Below are 19,130 nucleotides of genomic sequence, written 5' to 3'. Positions count from 1 at the left end.
TGTTCCCCAACATTTCTGGTATGTTATTTGTGTCATCTTTTGTGAAGACAGAACCAAAGTATGTATTTAGGTGATCAGCTGGATAATTCACTTTTCCATAGAGATGACTTCCACAATGAGATAGGTATACAGAGATGAATTAGTCTTGCAGGTGATGGTACAGAAGTCCCGTGCAGTGTTGATCGAACCAGGCATTCTAACCTGGACAGAGCCCCTTTCCTGTGCTGCTGCTTGGTAGATGGAAAGATGGCAGTCTGAGCATTGCAGCTTCACAAGGCAATATTACAGGTTCCACCAGATAGGGTGGGTTCCTGAGATTGTTAAAGTTCCAACCATTAAGTCATAACAGGAAGTAGCAGACAATTCGGCTCCAATTGTCAAGGCCTGGGTTAAGAAATATGTAAGGTCCACACAAGAGGGACCTTAAACAAAATTAGAAATGACTCGTGGGCCACATTAAATTCCGCCTCTGATGTGGGGTCATTGAGTTTCTTGCAGCATTACATCCAGGTCCTCTGTGCTAGTCTGCTGGCATCGACCTGCACAGCTATCTGGTCCCCCTGCCTTCACAATGTCTGTCTTTCAGCGGTTCAAAAAAGCAGCTCACCGCCATCTTCTCAAGGGCAACAAGGGATGGGCAATAAATGCTGGCCCAGCCAGCGAAGCCCACATCCCGTCAATGAATTTAAAAAAAAACGTTTTGAGCCAATTCCAGCAATTACTGCAGCCCGAATGTACATTCCCTTTACGAGATTCAGGCTGGGCCTAACTGGTGCTATCCTTGCAGTAACCTGCCCCCCTGCTGTGGCATGCAAACCACTCAATAGTGTGCCCAGCGCTTGCTGAATGTTGCAAGGTCATGAGCAGGTAGCATGAAGTTTGCATGCATCAGATATTGAATAGAGCGGGTGCCAGTTAATCGCGCAGCACGATCCCTGCTTCTGTTTTCGAATTGCTATTCACTTTGCCCCCTTGAATTTTTTTTAACATCAAGGGATTGTAGGAAATGTGTCATGTCAATTTCCTGCAATATATTCTCAAAATGGAGTTTCAGCTTAAACTGAGCCTGAAAACGCATGTCAGCATTTAAGGTGAAAGTTCATCAGTCTGAAACATTGGGTTGGATTTTCCCTCCTGAAGTTGCCCAAGTTTGAATTGGGAATGGGTAAAGTGAAGCAGGGCCAGAATCTCAAACTTAGCCCTCCACTCCCGATCCATGACACCGGCTATTAGTCAGAAAACATGTTGGGTCTCGTTCCCGCATATGCATTCTGCATGGCGTTATCAGGGTCGTCACTATTAAGGCCTAAGGAAAATTTGAATTTAATCTCCCATATTATTTTTGTTAGAAGGGAGGGACTTGGAAGCCTGTGGGAATCCCACCTTAGAGTCAGTTGTAAGCCTTGTGGGAAACCTGCTGAGAAGTTGGTCATCTTTTGACAGGTAAGTTTAAGAGTCTTGCCAATGGCCCCTCATATACCCCATGTCTATTCCTTGCCTTGTTATAACCCCCATTCCCCCTCCATCCCCATACTCTTTCCATTATCTCCATGCCCCTTCCATGCCACCCATGCATCCTCCATTTCACACTTCACGTCTTCACTATGTACTGATCCAAGTACTTTAGCAAGTCTTTGCAATCCTCCTTAAACTGATAAAATATGCAAACAGGCTTTGAAAATCTCCTTTTCAAAAAACTGCTCATCAAGCAGTTTGAATAGGTGGTCAGACATCTGTTTTTCCAGATGGCCACTTTATAAATACTTGGTTGCGCTCCAAGAATGGCAAATGGACTCAGTTCAGAAGGGGTCCATTCACACAGCTTGAAAGGGGTATGCTAGCTTTGTTAATTGACAGCTTTATGACGTTGCAGTAATGTTTCTTTCTTTGATGTGGCTTTTTTAATGCCGATGTGTTTATTTGGACAAGATTAAGAGATGTTAATAAAATTAAAGCTTTACTTATTGATATTATGAATGCTATGGTCGGTTGTCACTTTTGGGGTTGTAGGATGAACAGTTTTTATTTCAAGGAGATTTTCAAGCCTCTTTGCATATTGTGTCAGTTTCAGGAACAATTCACAGACCTGCCAGCCTTGCCAATGGCTCATTAATTCTATACTTAAGTGGATACTGGGAGATTGTGTATGGAGGATGCATAGGAGAGTATTTGGGTAACAAAAGGAGTTTGGGAGGCCTGAGGATATTGGCAGGGGTTTGGAAGGGGCATGGGGTACTGGAAGGTGAATGATAGGGGCATAGGGTTATTAGAAGGGGCATGGGGGTAAGAAAGGTTTATGAAAGGGACAAGTGGTGTGGAGGAGCATGGGAGAATGGAGGGGATATGAGGGGACATTGAGAGGTCATGACTGTCTCCTTGCCTTGCCCCAAACGTTATGTGGAGTTGTGTCCCTCAAGTTATTTAACCAATTGTCTCTCTGTAATGGAGAGAGATGCCTATGGTCCATCATGGACTTTGCTTAATTACCTGGTGGGGGCATAGGGGATATAAGAGGGACATGGGGGATAGGACGGGGCATAGAGGTGCCATGAAGATATTAAGCGGCATGGGGCGGATGGTGAGGTGAGGGGAATGAGGGGTGAGGCTCTAGCCATGACTAAGACTGGGACCATGTCCCAGCAAACTGAGGTGGACCTTCTAACCAGCCCACCTTGTCACTCACACATCTCCATAACTGCATGTGCCTGCTTTGGGAGGCGATATTTCCAACTGTGGCTGACTATGACTCCTAGCGACCACAATTTTGTGGGGGTTCCTTGACTTTCGGAAGTCAAGAACACGACATTGGGAAATGACCCAATTTGTGGTTCCAACTATAAGAGGAACATGGGAGTTAATGGCTCATTGACTCCTTTTCTCTCACCATAAATGCTGCCAGACCAACTGAACTTTTCCAGTATTTTCCGCTTTTGTTAAAAATTTTGCATCCTGCTCATTAGTAAACTGTATGCAAATTGAGTGGCATTCAAAGTCCTGCCTAAGACACCTTCAGGATTTTTTCCAATTAAAATAACCTACCACAAAGTGCTTGGTGACAAACTAACCAGGGATTCACTTGTCAGTGCATTGGTTTCCAAAAGTGCATTGACACATAAAAATTGGAACATGAGGCTTAATTCATGTGCTGGTTCCCCACCCTGCACCTGGGGCATTTTCCTGGAGATGGGATGGTTGGGTGTGGGCGTTGACAGGGCTCATGCTCACATGTGGTGGGTAGCTGATCAGGTTCATCAAGGACCTTATAAGGGCAATTCAAGGAGATTACTGGGATTTTCCAGTTGGCCTCTACGTCCCCAAGAAGGGCTGTGGACAGTTTAGCTGCCTGGAAGTGGCCTCCTGGGGGAAGATAGGGGGCCAGCACTCCAAGTCGACTCAGAGGTCCTCTGTGCCTGCATGGATACTGCAGCAGCCACCCTGTAGGGGGAGCACTCCTTTTTCCCCACACCCACTACACCCTCCCCCATGGTGGCCTAGCTGCAAAAGCCATTTTTTCATTTAAATTTTAAATGTTGGAATATGAGGACTCCATTTTGAAGCGCCCTCTCCCTCATTTACCTTTCATTGCAGGCTGCTGCGCTTTTCAAACTGGAAGGCCTCGGACTGACCCTCCAGCTTCGAGAGCCCACCTGCTGTCTGTGTTTCGATGGCAACTCTACCCTCCAGCCATTAATTGGCCACCCTGGGGAAAATCACAACGGGCTGGATTTTATGGCTGCAAATTGGGCAGGCCATGTGCCCTGTGCACAAGTTACGGAGAGTAACCGGGAGTGGAAATCAGCAGCCTACCTGGCATTTTGAAATGAATAATTAACAAGCTATTGAGCTTGTTAATGATCCAATCATCTGCAATTTTTCATTACCTGCTGCATTTCCTGGGCTTCAGATGTGGAAATGTTTGGAAGTGGTTTACTGTAGCAATAACAAGGTGGCACAAGGGCAAAAGAAAAGGCCTGGCACTGGAATCATGGCTGACTGCAGCAGCAGAATCTGCGGGTGAAGGTAGCATCATGTGTGTGTTTCTACCTCATTTATTAACTTTTTGCAGCCTGCCATAACAAATAAAGATTGAGAGAGCAGGGGACCTTTAAATTTGTAGCTGTGACCGATTTCCTGTTAACGGCATAGCCCCTCTGCCACATGGTGTCCTGGCCTTTATAAATGACTTGGATGAAGGGACTGAAGGTACGGTTGCTAGATTTGCTGATGACACAGAGATAGATAGGATAGTATGATGTGAAGAGGATATAAGGAGGCTACAAAGGAGTATAGATAGGTTAAGTGAGTGGGCAAAGATCTGGCAAATGGACTATAATGTGGGAAATTGTGAAGCTGTCTATTTTGGCAGGAAAAATGAAAAAGAAGCATATTATCTAAATGGTGAGAAATTGTAGAGCTCTGAGATGCAGAGGGATTTAGGGGTCATAGTTCATGAATCACAAAAGGCTAATATGAGGGTACAGCAAGTAATTAGGAAAGCTAATAGAATGTTATAATTTATTGCGAGGGCAATTGAATACAAAAGTAGAAGTATTACGCTTCATTTGTAGAGGGCATTGGCGAGACAACATATAGAGTACAGTGTACAGTATTGGCTTCTTAATTTAAGGAAGGATGTAAATGTGTTGGAAGCAGTTCAGGTAAGGTTGACGAAACTAATACCTGGATTGGGTGTTTTATGAGGAAAGATTGGACAGGCTAGGGTTGTGTCCACTGGAGTTTAGAAGCATAAGAGGTGACTTGATTGAAACACATAAGAGCCCGAGGGTTCTTGACAAGGTCGATGTGGAGAGGATGTTTTCTCTTGTGGGAGAATCTAGAATTAGGGGCCACTGTTCAAAAAAGGGGTTGCCCATTAAGGACAGAGATGAAGAGAAATTTTTTCTCTCAGAGGATTGAGAGTCTTTGGCAGTAAAAGCAGTCTTTGAATATTTTTAAGAGAGAGGTAGATAGATTCTTGATAATTAAGGGGTTGAAAGGTTATTGGGAGTAGATGGGAATGTGGAGTTGAGATTACAATCAGACCAGCCATGATCTCATTGAATGATGGAGCAGACTCGAGGAGACGAGTGACCTATTCCTGCTCCTAATTCGTATGTTCATATGTAATCCTGATCCGGTGCAAATATCCCCCTTCACGCTGCTAATTGGCTGCCTTCTTCCTGGATGGCCATTAATTGGCCGCCCAATGCTGATTCGATGACCTTAGATGGTTGGAGCAGGAGCAAGCGGATCACTTACTTTCCATTCTGCTTTCCTCACCTCATCAGGAACTGTAAAATCCATCCCTGCTGAGGGGGGATTTTTGGAGGTATTGGGGGTTTTGCCTGCGGGTTGGAGAGCCGACAAGTGACCTGCATTTCCTTCTCTGGAAAGGCCCACAGGTATTAAGTGCCTCTTAGGCGCTTAAGTGGCCACTGGCGAGCACCCCCAGATCAAGGGCCCTGGGTGCGGAAATTCTGCCCACTAGGAGCTGCCAACCAATCAGAGGCCAGCAGCTCTTTTGCTCACCAGAGTCACCAAGCGGTGGCTGCTGCAGAAAAAACAGCCACTGGAGCCCCAGGATCGAGGAGCGAACCAGGCGAGGGGTTTCATCAGGGTGGGGAGAGGGGGGTTTGGCAGTAAAGGCAAGAGGTTTGGTTGTCAGTAGGCCCTCACCCTTCCTGATGAAGCACTGAGTGCCTTTGAACAAGGGACCCCGCTGCCCAGGAGTCCACAAGGAGCCTGCACAAGTTTGCTTGTTGTGTTCCCCAGGTGGCAACAGGCCTGCCCACAGCTGAGTTAATAATAGCAATATAAATGGTCATTAATTACCCACTCAATTATCATCTGGGTGGGAGGTCTGGCCACAGGCCTTCCCGCCCTGGACTTAATTTTGGTGGAGGCAGGAAGGCAACAAGGTGTTCGCACCCTACCTATCCACTTAATTAAATGTCCTCCTTGCCTCCAAACATGCCATGAGAGAGGGCATAAAATTCTCCACAAAGAGTGAGTTTCCCACACAATGCAGGCTTCTGACCCACATTTCAGCTTGGTGGTGGGGTTAAGATGGCTGCAGGGAAAATCCTGTCCATGGTGTCTATTATATTTGACAGCAGCTTTAAATGTTGTGCTTGGCTAAATACAATCAAGTTATTTGACCAATAATTATTGCATGTTTGATAATTAAGCTGTATATATTAAATATAAGTTTATCATTTGATAATAAATTTACATTTGGATGGGCTTATTGGCATTAACACATAACACACAATATACATGTTTCGTTCTGCAATACTACTTCAGACTACAAAATACACATTCTGCAAAGGAAACAACACTGGAATCAGTTATCAGCTTTACAAAAGTCTGATGCAATTATTATTTTAAAATTCTATGATAAAAAGCATTATATAAATAATACAAACCAATTGGATTCAACAGAACATACACCAGTATCCTTAATGTTCCAGCTGTAGAAAAAATGGAATATTAAAATTTACAATTACTAAGGTAAAGAGTGGTATGAATAATACACGTGGCTTTTTCATTTTCACAACCATTACCATGTTAAATAGCATCACTGAACCATGTTATACAGTTTCATAGTAGGTGCAAATTGTGCAGCACATTTTACAGTTAGCACAGTAGCACCTGAAACTCCACAACAGTGTGGGGTGAATATGAATTCTACAGGAGAGGGAAAAATTGCCTGGTGTCAGATTTTTTTATAAATTGTGCAATCATCACCCAATTAGAAACACCCATGTCAAAACTGTGTTTATACTTATTGTTGATACGCAATACAGCTGATAAAGCAACCATTACCTGCTGTAACTGTGAATTAGCAACCTTAAGTTGTTGCTAAGCAAAGATCTTGTGCTTTAAAAGCATGATGTCATTCCACCAAGGATTCAGGGAGAGAAGGAGGTGCCTGAAACAATCAAGTTTGTTCTAAACACCAACAGTGTCGAAAGGGTGTTCCCTGCACCACAAACCTGCCCTTCAATTTAAAGGAAACCAAGATGATTGTATTCATACAGTAGGAATCATCTTTGTCTGTTTACTGCAATCTTTTTCTAAATTTCAGATAAGAAAATGAATAATAGTTATCATTTACAATAAATAATTGGTGTGTCATCCATTTTGTTTATGACCTGAGGCACCATTTGGCATTATGACTCTGGCTTCTTAGCAGCACCAACTTTTGTGACAGTACTGGATGCGATAAGAACAAGCAAAGTCTCTATTTGTGAATGGACTCAAATAGTTTGAATGATATAGAGAGCATTGCTTTAAAATAACCTGAAAGAATAAATGTTCCAGTTCAAGTCATATCACAGGCAACATGAAATACCAGTGTTGTGAATATGCAAGATGGCTGTAATATTAAACTAAATAAAAATATTTGATAAACATTGGAAAGCAGAGGCGAAAATAATTAGCAGCTTTATACTATTTGCTAATGTGGGCTCTGTGGGGAAAGTGACATTCTGAAATCCAGGCTTTGAAGTACTAGTTTGAATAGGATAAACCCAAGATTAGAACCAGATCTTGAATTTCTTAGAAACATATCACTTTCGTATAGTTTACATGCTACAGGATGGTATTTATATTGTTACAATATGTAGCATGTATTATACCACCACAGAAAATGCAAAATAAGGTGCTTATAAAAGCACAAAAGCTACTTAAATAGAATTTTTTTTCAACTGACCTCTTGGGCCTACCACTTATTCTAACCTGGATCTGCCAGTTCTTGACACTAATTCTATGTATTTCTGTATTGCTGATTTGGTGTGAATCATACAGAATCATGAAAAACCTTATCTATTGCTGTAATTTTAACTACAAAGAGAATAATAAAAATCTTTTAAAAGGCCAGTGACTTTCAATGTATCCTTATGCTTAAAAACCTTCAAATAGTTACTTAAAACGTTTTTTCCTACAAAAGTATATCTTCAAAACGATGCAATCACACAATACAAATGTTAAAGAACGGACTCAATGTTCTCACACATTTCATTCTCTTCCAAATGATAGATAAATGTTGTCCTTCCAGCTGATTTGTTTGAATCTGTTGCAGCCGCATCTAATGTTAACGTAGATGCAAAGAGATCTGAAGCAGTCATGTGACCAACCGAGTCCTCATCTCCTTGAATATACTTCTTGGAATGACTCTTTATGTAATGCCATGTAGTTGTGTACAATATAAAGGCAATTGTCTTCAAGCCTATGGCAATGCTGACATAGAGATATCTGTAGGAGTCGTTATCATATAAAGCACATGCTCCACTTTTATTGCATGTTTCTGACCAGATGAGACAAGTAGAATCAATTGCAGCCCCAAAAATAAGTGGCGGTGGGATAAAACCTAGATAGAAAAATACACAGAGTAAATAAAATGAACCCAGAATTAAAATGAAAATATAAGAGATAGAAAGTGAATAATATAATTGGTTGCCCTTTTAAAAATATAAATCACTAGTTTTACTATCACTCGATTTATTTCTGCCTCCTTTTTTTAGTAATATATAATTAATTGGTGGAGAAACTGGATGAGAACTTAGAGGAGTCTATGTCTGTATAGAATATTACATAAATTAGCAAATCTGGGAACCTAGCAGGGAATTTAGCTTGAAAGCGTGTTGATCAGGATAGGGCTACAACACTGAAAGCACAAGATATCTGAATTTATCTAAGGCTCTTTGGAATGGAGTGATGATCTTGAACGTCATATTCAGCGAACTTGTTATATTGGGTTCAGTGACTCCAGTGAGTTCATTGCAATTCTTGATTATAAAGGAAGAAGTGATGGTGACATCTCTTCACAAGTAAAATCATTTTTTTATTGGCTGACTGCTATAATTTGCCTACAGGTCCAACATTGGTTTACAGAATCCAGAAGTCACTAGGGATAAATATTTGCTTGTTAAATGAAAATCTGAGCTTCTGGACACACCTGCAATTAATCCTTGAAAACTGGTGATGTTGCAAATGATTGAGTGCAACTGTATACACTATGGGGATTCTTCTGCCACGACTGAGTTCCAAGCAGAGCAGACACCAGGCTACCAAAGCAACTGCTATAGGAGGATAGCAGAAAGGCTTTAGGTACCCTCAAAGCATCCCTGAAGAGGTCAAACATTCTGGGGGGACTGCCTTAGGGGGGCACAGTGGGGGTCACGGGAGTTCCTGGCCTGTGACCGACCAAAATGGAGATGGTTCATTTAAAAAGACACTGAACACGTCAAGAGGTTTCATCGGGAACAGGCAGAGGTGAAGTTGAGGTCTCGGAGAGAGTGCATAAGCCCCCAAACAACGCATCTACCCAACCCTTCAAGCATCACCTGCCCTGCATGTGGCAGAGTCTGCAAATCGCGCATTGTCAGTCATCTGAAAACCCATCAACTAGAATGGAAGCAAGACATCCTTGATCCTGGGGGACTGCCTAAGGGGGACACGGTGAGGGTCATTTTGACTATTGTGATAATGTAAAATGGGTGACAATGAATCAGCAGCGCATTTCACATCTCTCCCAAATTTCATTTCCATTTTAATGGAAGACTCAGAATTACTGCCACTGTGTGGATGAACACATTCAGTTAATGATTCGGTTCAGATACTGATGCAGTATCTAACATTTTCCTCAGACTCTTCTTTGAATTTCAAACACATTTTGATTTCTACCCAAAGTTTCAAGTAATGTTCTTTGTATTACACATTTCTGGTAAACCTATCATTAAAGATGGCAGAAAATCATATTTCTTTGGTTTCTAAGGCCATCTTTGAGAAAATTGGCAATAAACTTGATCACAATGAAGTTCTGAAGCATGCAGCATCTTAAGGTGAGTCATTTATTAATTTAAGCTTTTGACTGATCTAGCCGCCATCACAAAGTAATAATGCTGCAATGAAATAGCTGGATTTGGACACAAATGAAAGCAAATACATGCTTCCACACAGCCTATATTTTTCACTGTCAACGTCTGGGTCACAATTGTTTTACAGACGCAAGAAAACCATTTATTGGCAAGGCTATATTGAAAAATACTTTGGGAAAAACAATAACAGGTCATATTTACTCACCCCTAATTAGTGTTATACTTTTCAATTGTATACAGCACAAATAAACAATTTGATTTCACCAATACTATGGCCTGAATTTTTAGGTGAATGGGTGGGTACAATCAGCAGGCCCAAGGGCGGCTGGGAAACAGACCGCCGACCGCGATTGGACCCCTACCGGAATTTCACGCTGGCTGGCCAATTAACAACCAACCAGCATGGAACATGCGCTGAGAAGCTCAGCACTGCTGGGGTGGGGGAGGGGGTGGGAGGAGGCCGGACGCTGATGTCAATGCAGGCACGGGTCAGCGCTGAGAGAAAGCTCCCTGAAGTCGGAGATCTACCTCAGGTAGCTGAAGGCCTGAAAAATCAAAAATAAAGGTTTCAGCAGCTGAAAAAAAGTGTCCATGCATCATAATAAATCAGCTGAAAACTTAGCTGCTGAAAATGCTGTCCACAGAAATTTATTTATATTTTATTTCATCATGGAAACCTCAGCCGCCCATGGATGAGGTTTGATAAAAAATGTATCGGCCGCCTGGCTGATTCGCCTGTCCGCCAACTGTAAGGCTGGACGGGCAATGAAAAATTGCAGGCAAATGCACGGTTAATAGGATTAACTGCCCTCTTAATTGTTGGCGGGTGCGCTACCAACTCTTGCACGGGCCCATGGACTGATGACAGGATGATGCGGGGTGCTCACCTGACGTCATTTTGTATGATTTCATACCAGATCAGGTTGGTCAGACGCCTGCCTGCCGAGCTAAAAGTCCGTGTAACCTGCTAGTGCCAACAAAGTTAAAATTCAACTCTTTCCAAATTTTTTTAAACCCCAGGACGGATAGTATAAAATCCAACCTCCCGTTTGCTTGTTTATGGCATTTTTTTGCCTATTCTCACAACCAGCTTCTCAAAGGAAATTAAGAATGGACAATAAATGCTTGCAACGCTCATATCCCAGAAACAAATAATAAAAAATAAGGATCCCTATGGTGGGATGTTGCCTGGAGGCTAGATTGACAAGACCACATAACTTGGCAATGCTTTCCCTGATGAAGTATATGGCAACAACAGATCTCTTCTGACATGCTTAGGTCGTTATGCTAAGGCCTATACACATTACTCCTGAGATGAGAGCAATTTCATGCAAAACAATTCAGGTGTAGTCACACCCACCTTTCTTTCCTCCAGGGAATCACAACTCCATTAGGAAATCCTACGCTCATCAATTTGTTTGTTACACATGAAGCAAACAGCTGACAGCAAAATTACATGCAAAGCAGTTGAAGTAGCAGATGAAAAGTGGCTTGCACACATTGAACAATAAAAGATTAGACTCCAGGAGCTTAGTGAGGCTATTTTTTCTGACACACAGATAACCATTTGGCATGTTATTGTGAAATAATGCTAGCAAAACATTTAATAATTTAATAAATATAAATATTCATTCAATAGCAAGAAATTGGGATTTGCAAAATAGAAAAGGAGTCCGTGCTGTCAATCTCAATCCAATCATACTAATGGCCAAATAACCTTCCAATTTTCCCACAGTCACCAAGTTAATGAAAGGTAGATGCTTTTCCATCTACATTTCAGATTTAAAACAACTCACTTTAAAAGTAGGGATGATTCTGTGTAAGTGAGAAGTCGTTCTCACAGAAAACATGGAATGAAGATTAAGAGCGAATATTTGGAGGTAAGCATGCCACTGGGAAGTTTCCATTCCATGTTACATAAAAGAGAAATTAAGCAACCCTTTAAAAGCATATCATAATGACGACAGGTTTAAGAATTCTTTTCATTAAGTTCCCCTTCAAGTCACCCACCATCCTGATTAGGAAATAGATCACTGTTCTTTCACTGTCGCTGGGTCAAAATCCTGGAACTCCCTTCCTAACAGCACTGTGGATGTACCGACAACGCATGGACTGTAGCGGTTCAAAAAGGCAGCTCATCACCACCTTCTCAAGGGCAACTAGGGATAGGCAATAAATGCTGGCCCAGCCAGCGAAGCCCACATCCCATGAATGAATACCCCAAAGCCCAGATTGATAAAAGGACTTTCTCAGCAGGGTGTCTGTTTTGACAGCTGGAGCGAACTGTTGACTTTGCTAGATTGACATCTTTAACTGTTTATAACAATTTTTTCATTCTGTAAACCTTTTTTGACAATGTCTCAAAGTTTACTTGCACAGGATTAAGAGGTCTGAAGTGTTTCAAGCTTCTACTATTGATACTGTAATGGTCTGTCTGACTGAAACTTTTGTAGGGTTTTGTGAATGGGTGTCTTTTTCTGAGCAATTTCACACATGCTATTGTTAGTACATGGTTCATTGGCACTGTATATAATGTACACTGGGTGAATGGACAGAGGAGGGCCATGAGTTGGCATGGAGGGTATGAGGGGGTGAGTGGGGGCATGAGGGCTTTAAATGCCCATTGGGTTGGATGATGAGTCATAAGTTGGCATGGAGGGCATGAGCATGGCATGGGAACAGAATAGGAGAGTGAGGGTGAGAGGGCCTAATAGTCTTTAATACAACTGGGATGAGGTTCTAGAGAACCAACGTGGATCTTCTAATGATCTCACCTCGGCATTTGGTTGCCCCATGTGCGCCTTTGCTTTGCTTCCAGGGTCGGCAGGCCCGACTCCATACTGCACGCACCCCCACCAGATGGAAGAATACTGCATTCGGGGGCCTTTCTACTGAGGTGGGTCCAGCAAGTTGGGAAATTTCCTGACTCAAGCTACTCATCTCAGTAGCGAAAATCTGGCACTAAGGTTCTTGCAGAGGGACAGTAACTGTTCTTCCTCATAGCTGGACAATTATGCATGCTTCATTCAGTACTTGCTGCTTGCTCATGAAAGTCATTGCAGCAGATTGTTCTGATAACATCAGAATTCTGAATACCCTTCCAAACCAACTAACTTAAATAGCAATCCCACACAGGAAGGGTTATCCCGATGTGATTCTATCTTTTGTACCCAAAAAATTTAGGGGGAATATAGGGGTACATTAAGAACTTATTGAAAGGGAATGGACTACTTAAAATATCCAAGCAGCCAGTGCCTGCAAGTACAGTTAAAGGCCAGGCTGGGCAGAGAGGAATCTGAACCTTGACACCCTCAGAGCCTGTGACCATCAGCAAGGCCAGGCCGAACAGAGAGGAATGCAAATATGATAGATTGGGTGTCTTGGGAGTTTGCCTTAGGTTGAAAAACAACCAAGGTTGGGTCTGTTTAAAGCAGATAGGGAAAGAACAGATGGTCCTAGCTGAGATGGGAGGGAAGGTCTCCGCCAGGGATGAAAGTAGGGACAGATGATGCCTGTACCTTGGTACCTTTGTTACTAAAGGGATGTCTGTTTAATGTAAATCTATATGTTGATGAGATCGGAATCTGGAAACTGTTCTTGTACATGATCAATAATGTATAAATATGGTGAACACTTGTAGTTTAGCAGAGTGCTATCTCAAGCTGCATTGAGATGGTTCTCCCCTTGCAATTGCTCGAATAAACGATTGTGACCTGTACCTGAGACTCCTGTGGTCCATTTGTCAAAGTGACCACAACACTTTGGGTGTATGTATCTTTTAACCAACCTCAGCAGTGCTTTACATGGTAAACAGGGCACTTTTGAAAATGCATTCTTTTTTGCATCAAAGCTACTGTGAGACCAATCTTTAGAAAAAACGTCAACTCTTTTCTTCTCCACCGATGCTGCCAGACCTGCTGAGTTTTTCCAGGTAATTCTGTTTTTGTTTGGATTTCCAGCATCCGCAGTTTTTTTGTTTTTATTTGTATATTTTTGTTTTTATTTAGAAAAAACATTGTTGATTAAAGTTTAATTGATCATCCATTTATATTACATTGCTGCCTATGAAAAGAAGGTGTTTCAGGTGCTGCAGCAAATAGCTGTCACCAGCATCATGTGTCACTACAACTCATGAATTTCTTCTTGGAGGATCATGGTTTTGACAGGAAAACTTCTTCCTTATAACAAATAGTCATTAGGTATTACAGAACTTGAGTATTGCTGAAAAAATGACATGTTGTTGAAGAATTTCATCTTGCCCTCCCCATGACAATTCACAAGAACTGCAAATGTAAAGGCAACAACAATTTATTCAGCATGAGAAGTGAGTGCTGATTGGTTGGCAAGTGGATTCTGCTTGGTAGAGCTGTTACCATGGAGAATACACCAGTTAACTGATGACTGACAGTTAACTGCCAAGCTTTGTTTAAATTTAAACGAGGCAGGTTGACTCTGATTGGTCAAGTTATTGCCCTGGGGAATGAACCAGAGAATGGCTGTTGCCTACTTTGTTTAGTTGAAAAGGCGCAATGTGTGTACATGTTCTTCCTGTCTGCAAAGGTCAGGGCTCTGTGTATTAATATATGTGGCTTCTAGCACACATAAATAGCCACATTATGTACTCAACAAATAATCTTAAATTGGTTGTCAGTGTAATCCTTAGCACACTCTGGATTATTTAGCAAATGTTGTCCAATTGCAGAATCACAACATATGTTGGACATTTTTTTTTTGAGTTTTACAAGTATGGCCTGGTTGGGTACAGTAAGTACATTGCCTGTTATAAATAGCGGAAGGGACATGCTGTTTGAAACAATCTGCCAGTCTTTGGGACGTACGGCCTATATCACACTAGCACTGAAATTCATATATCACATTATTCTTTTGCGTGATAGGTAGAATGTCTTAATGGCTTAACGGCAGTGTCCTATTAGTGGTGAACACCATTCATGTTGTTACAGCGTAATAGCAGCGTGAAATAGCTAGCTTCCTGTTGCTCAAATTTTTGAGATACCTTACCGTTCCAGGGTAATCTGAGGGAGACTGGGCAATTTTTGGGACTGAATGCAATGGCCGTAGACCCATTCATGAGTTTGCACAATATACAGTGAGCACTGATCTGATCAAGGTAGCCATTGTCCAGCATGATGCCTTTGATGCACACTATTTCAGCAGCAAGCTTGCACGGTGAGCAAGTGGCTCAGGCCCTATTTACAAGGTTGCCGATAAGACCAATCTTAAATCGTATAGAACTGTAGGAATCCCAACATGTATATCAACCAGTGAAGGAAGGCTTGTTGTAGACATTAGTAGAAAACCCCTGCCAGATTTCTCAACTAGTATGTCAAGGAAAGGGAGCTCATTTAACTGCTCGATTTCAAAGATGAATTTGAGCGCAGGATGGAGCCCATTAAGGTGTGTAAGGAAATTGTTACATGCAGTTGCAGATTCAAATAAAGCAAACATATCGTCTACATACTGGCTACATATATTAGAGTCATAGAGTCATACAGCACAGAAACAGCCCTTCGTGTCTCTGCCAGCCATCAAGCACCTGTCTATTCTAATCCCATTTTCCAGTGCTTGGCCTGTAGCACTGTATGCAATGGTGTTTCAACTGCTCATCTAAATACTTCTTAAATGTTGTGAGAGCCCTGTCCTTTGCAGACAGGAAGAACATGTACACACATTGTGTATTTTTCAATTAAACAAAATAGGTGGCAGCTATTCTCTGGTTCGTTCTCCAGGGCAATGCCTTGATCAATCAGATTCAGCTTACCTGGTCTGAATTTAAACAAAGCTTGGCAGTTAACTATCAGTCATCAGTTAACTCCTGCATTCTCCAAGGCAATGCCTCTACCAATCAGACTCCACTTGCCAACCAATTAGCACGCACTTCTCATGCAGTATAAATTGTTGTTCCCTTTACATTTGGCATTCTTATGAATTGTCCTGAAGAGTGCAAGACGAGAAGCTTTGACAACATGTGCTATTTTTCAGCAATACAAAAGCAAAATACTCAGATGCTGGAGATTTGAAATAAAAACAGAAAATGCTGTAAAAACTCAGAAGGTTTGGTAGCATCAGTGAAGAGCAAAACAGAGTTAACATTTCAAGTCCTTCTTCAGAACTTCAACAAGTTTTTAAATTATTCTTTCATGGCATGTGAACGACATTGGCAAAGCCAGCATGTGTTGCTCATTCCTAATTTGAAGGTAGTGGTGAGCCGCTTAGTTGAAACACTGCAGGTGTAGGTACACCACAATGCTGTTAGGGAGGGAGTTCCAGGATTTTGACCCAGTTGCAGTGAAGGAATGGTGACATATTTCCCAGTCAGGTTGTTGTGTGATTTGGAGGGGAACTTACAGGTGGTGGTGTACCCATGCATCTGATGCTCTGTCCAGCTAGGTGGTTTCAAAGCTGCTGTCAAAGGAGAGCAGTGTATATGGTGCACACTGCTGCCACTGTACAATGGTGCTGGAGGGAGTGACTATCTAAGGTGGTTGTGTAATGTAAGAGTGTTCGGGTTAGAAAGGTTTAATGTGGGGCCAGGGAAACAGTACCGCTCACATTATGATGTGGAGAGTCACATGATGGTAGGCTGTGTATAGAGAGAGCGAGAGAAGACAGCATGAAGATAGCACCTAGACAGGACAAGTTCAACGACACAAGCAGACAACTTTACAACAGTAGATGGGCTGCTTTGTCCTGGATGGCATTGAACGCCGTGAGTGTTGTTGGAGCTGCACTCATCCAAGCAAGTGGAGAGTATTCCATCACACTTCTGACTTGTATCTTGTAGATGGTGAAGAGGCTTTGGGGAGTCAGGAGGCAAGTTACTCATGGCAGAATTCCTAGCCTCTGATGTGCACTTGTAGTCACAATATTTATGTCGCTGGTCTAGATAAGTTTGTGGTCAATATGAACCCTGCGGATATTAATTGTGAAGGATTCAGCAATGGTAATATCACTGAATGTCAAGGGGAAATGGTTAGATTCTCTCTTGTTGGAGATAGTCATTGTCTGACACTTATGTGACGTGAATGTTACTTGCCATTTATCAGCCCAAGACTGAATGTTATTCAGGTCTTGCTGCATGTGGCACAAATTGCTTCAGTATCAAAGGAGTTGCAAATGGGACAGAACATTGTGCAATCATCAGCGAACCTTTGACTTTATGATGGGAGCAAGGTCATTGATGAAGCAGTTGAGATTGTTGAACCTAGGATACTGCCCTGAGGAACTCCTGTTACAATGTTCCAGGGTTGAGATAACTGACCTTCAACATCTTCCTTTTTACTAGGTGTGACTCCAGCCAGTGGAGAGGTATCTCTCTAATCCTATTACTTCAATTAAGCCAAGATTCCTTGGTGCAGACTCGATCAAATGCTGCCTTAATGTCAAGAACAATTACTCTCACCTCACCTTTGGAATTCAACTTTTTTGTCCATATTTGCGCCAAAGCTGTAATGAGTTGCAAATGCACGTACTGTTCTGGTGCTGCTGAACCTGCCCGGCAATATAAATTGGACTAATTTGGCACAATTGGAATCAGGCCTTACAGTGGCTGGATATAATGTCAGGGTTGATTACTGATGATCCTATTTCAGGAAAACTTGAGAAATTGAGCTTTACACTCTGCTGCACTCCCCTACCTCCCTGCACCCCTGCCCCTTGCCTGATTTTCTGAAGGAGCTGAATAAAGCTGGAGTGTGGTTCCTTTGGCACTCTTTGTTACCTCATCCAAATGGCCTTTGTTCATGGATAAGGCTGAACAGTTCCTGTCAGCACTGATACGCAATGAAGTTCCTCAAGTCCCACCTTCTAATCATTGTTCCACTGTTGTACAAGGCGATTGAGGATGAAATGTTCTAATAAATCTTATTAAGATGTATGTTGACAAATTTACAGTTATGGAGTGCCATTGTGACAAAATAAATCTAAAAGATTTTGTACGTGCAAAGATGATTATTGGACCATGGATAGTAGTGTTGCCAAGTCCAATCTCTTCCTCACCCACTTCCACTCAAAAATACTTTCCAAAAAGAATCATTGGACACCAATCCAGAATGCAAACCTGGCTGTTTTTTTCCTCTTCCCTCTCCTCACCCCAGCCTTGAGGTACTGACAATAGTTGTAGATGTAGCAAGCGAACTACTGCCCATTTGCAAAAATTTATTTCAGCACAGACCAGAGAATGTAACAGTTTTAGTAATTGTGGTGACCCTTACACAGTCCACGTTGCGAACAAACCATCTAGTAATTTACAAGGATCTCTGGGTTTACTCTCATCAAATTGCAACTCCACATCTGTCAGTTTATAAACACTTCCAGTTAAAATTAAAAATTAAACATGTCATATAGCTTTAAAAATTCCCATTTCAATTTCAATCACCTTGTATCAAAGCAAGACAAAACTAACAAGATTATATTAGGTTAAAATGCAATTTTATCCTGTTCTGAAGGCTGGACCCAAGGAATTTCACTGCATATTCAAAGTATACTACTGCATTTTGGCTGCATTAATGATGAAATCTGATGTCTAATCTGTTTTGCATTGTTTACATCTGACATTATGGTCCACCTGCATTTAAGCGGTGCATGGATAAGACAGTGTGATTCTGTCTGTATTGAATTGACATCCTTAGGTTAGCAGGTTAGGGTCACTGTAGCTGTAATGACACTAAATGTAATAGTGTATGGATACATCCAAAACTGACAGGCATTAATATCACAGACTTTTCAATTTTACAAACCCACTGAAGCTCAAAAGTATTAAACAATACTTGTCTGGTTCTGCCTGAAACATGGCTGAATTTTATCACCAGGTTTGTATAACATTTCATTCCTTAGGGAAAAAGAATCCTTTTGTTAGTTCGGCTCCTTTGCAATAGTTGAAAAGGGAAACTTGGATGAGGGGGGAGTGCAACCCCATTCCGATATTATGAAATAAGTTAACAATAGAGAAAAGGTTTTAATAATAGTTTTAATCTGACATTTCAGAGAATGTCAGGAAAGATGTATTGATTGGCCTTGAAGGTAGTTTTTGTGATATTTTTTAAGTTTAGTTGGTTGAAGGGTGACCTAATCAAGGTATATAAAATGATACAGAGAAACCACTCGCTATGATGGGGAATCCAGAAAAAAAGATCATAGTCTTAGATCTAGGCCATTTAGGAGTGAAGTGAGGACGTGCTTTCTCTCACAACAGGTAGTGGAAGTCTGGAACTCTCTCTTTCAAAAGGCTGT

The 19,130-nt window shown here is 41.8% G+C and overlaps 1 protein-coding gene across 1 annotated transcript in view; it reads right to left on the bottom strand.

The window, feature by feature from the left end:
• Positions 1-6,193: 6,193 nt before the first annotated feature.
• The window catches only part of LOC121277061 (solute carrier organic anion transporter family member 3A1-like), a 336,748-nt gene continuing 323,811 nt past the window's right edge, over positions 6,194-19,130 (bottom strand). Inside the window, exon 10 of the mRNA XM_041185993.1 lies at positions 6,194-8,371. Coding sequence (XP_041041927.1) covers positions 7,989-8,371 — 383 coding nt within the window. The 3' untranslated portion in view covers positions 6,194-7,988. The remainder of the gene's footprint in view (positions 8,372-19,130) is intronic.

This window comes from Carcharodon carcharias, chromosome 4 (genome assembly GCF_017639515.1).
Source record: "Carcharodon carcharias isolate sCarCar2 chromosome 4, sCarCar2.pri, whole genome shotgun sequence".
Classification (NCBI taxonomy): domain Eukaryota; kingdom Metazoa; phylum Chordata; class Chondrichthyes; order Lamniformes; family Lamnidae; genus Carcharodon; species Carcharodon carcharias.
This window is presented reverse-complemented; position numbering and strand designations above follow the sequence as displayed.